General features: G+C 49.0%; 1 protein-coding gene across 1 annotated transcript; it reads right to left on the minus strand.

Moving 5' to 3' along the window:
* Positions 1-809: 809 nt before the first annotated feature.
* On the minus strand, positions 810-1,487 carry LOC139470421 (uncharacterized). Its single transcript, XM_071252831.1, has one exon. The coding sequence runs from the start codon at positions 1,485-1,487 to the stop codon at positions 810-812; it is 678 nt and encodes a 225-aa protein (XP_071108932.1).
* Positions 1,488-1,889: the final 402 nt, after the last annotated feature.

Raw genomic sequence — 1,889 nt, forward strand, 5'->3', positions numbered from 1 at the left:
TTCCAGTGGTATTCAAACAACATGCCATATTTTAATTTAATCAATTTCCTCGGTTACACGGTGTGCCTTTAGTGCAAGGCTGTGATCCTCTTGTTAACTGAGACACGTTGCTGTATGAGCCCGTTGTAAAACATGGGCATATTTTACGACGATAATTAACACAAAGAAAGGAAGCGATCACCTATTATTGTACGTATTAAATTCAAACATTACTTCAAGCATAAATGTTTGCATGCGATTGTAGAGTGAGTATATGGTTTTATGCCTCTTCTGTCAATATTCTAGCGAGTGAGTATTGTTTTACGCATTATTCCAGCAATATCAAAGCAGGAATGGACTTCAAACATTGTGCACATTTGGGAATCCAACCCGGGTATTCGGCATGCAGAGCGAACACTTTAACCACTGGGATACCCCTCCGCCCAATATGCTAGTAATATTACCGGGGGATGTCAAATGATTTGAAGTCTATAAGTGCACTGGTGCATGTACGTTAGTACAGGTAACCTCAATTTAACTCGTCGTATCGCTAGCCAAGTGGCCTTTGTCGTCACTCTGCCTTTGCTGCGTCTCTTATTCAAGGGTTCGAATCCCAGATTCGTACTGATCACTATCCTTGGTTTACCATCTCCATTCGTGGTAAACGTCTAAGACCTGCATCACTGCGAGCTTTCCCCCACAGTAAGCTGACACGCCGTGATATAACTGGAATATTGTTCAAACTCACTCACTCTATTCATGCTAGTGTGTTTCGACCTGCGTAATTGTGATACACCTCTCAAGATGATACGCCGTAAACCGACGCACTGTTAGTCGCTGTGGGTCGGGCGTGTGTGTGGACTGTTCATGCGGGTGATGGGGGATGGTGCTGGTGGTGGAGATGGCTGGGTGTGGGGGTGAGGGGTGAGTGGTGAGTGGGAGTGGGTGGGTGGACGGGAGTGGAGGTATGGGTTGATGGGTATGGTCTGGGGGTGAGGGGGGAGTAGTGAGCGGGAGTGGGTGGATGGACGGCTGGCTGGGTGGGGGTATGGGTTGAAGGGTATGGTCTGGGGGTGAGGGGGGAGTGGTGAGCGGGAGTGGGTGGGTGGACGGGTGGCTGGTCGGAGGTATGGGTTGAAGGGTATGGTCTGGGGGTGAGGGGGAGTGGTGAGCGGGTGAGGGGGGAGTGGTGAGTGGGAGTGGGTGGATTGACGGGTGGCTGGGTGGAGGTATGGGTTGAAGGGTATGGTGTGGGGGTGAGGGAGAGTGGTGAGAGGGTGAGAGGGGAGTGGTGAGTGGGAGTGGGTGGTTAGACGGGTGGCTGAGCGGAGGTACAGGTTGACGGGTATATATGGTGTGGGGTTGAGGGGGAGTGGTGAGCGGATGAGGGGGGAGTGGTGAGCGGGAGTGGGTGGATGGACGGGGGGCTGAGCGGAGGTATGGGTTGAAGTGTATGGTGTGGGGGTGATGAATGTAGCCTGCCAGAATTGTAAGCAATGTAGCATCATGTTTTGTGTTTATATGTCATTTAAGCACAATGTGCTTCTAATATATACTTTTTGTGTTTTAATTTGTGTCCCATAGGCCATGTTGGCCGGACAGTGTGCTGCATTGTATTCTCTATTGCATCTTTGTGATTGTATACTGTGCGACACATAAATCATTCTTCGTCTTCGTCTATGTCTGAACAATGCCGACGCGACGTTAAATTACAACTCACTCACTGACACCGTTCAAAGCGGCGTAAACCCAGCACCACCCACTCCTCTCCCGGGAGGACACAAAACACTGGTATATGAAAACCTAATCTTTAAAAAACGGAAATGTGTTGATAAAATCAGTCGCTTCCATAACACCAAGCAAAGGTCACAAAGTGACTGAAGTGTCTAAAAAATATGCAACTGAAAAGA

This window comes from Haliotis cracherodii, unplaced genomic scaffold (assembly GCF_022045235.1).
Source record: "Haliotis cracherodii isolate W230 unplaced genomic scaffold, xgHalCrac1.p SCAF_20, whole genome shotgun sequence".
Taxonomy (NCBI): domain Eukaryota; kingdom Metazoa; phylum Mollusca; class Gastropoda; order Lepetellida; family Haliotidae; genus Haliotis; species Haliotis cracherodii.

Bases quoted from the DNA above. Each gene is read 5' to 3' on its own strand.
- LOC139470421 (XM_071252831.1), bottom strand. From the start codon at position 1,487: ATGATGCTACATTGCTTACAATTCTGGCAGGCTACATTCATCACCCCC.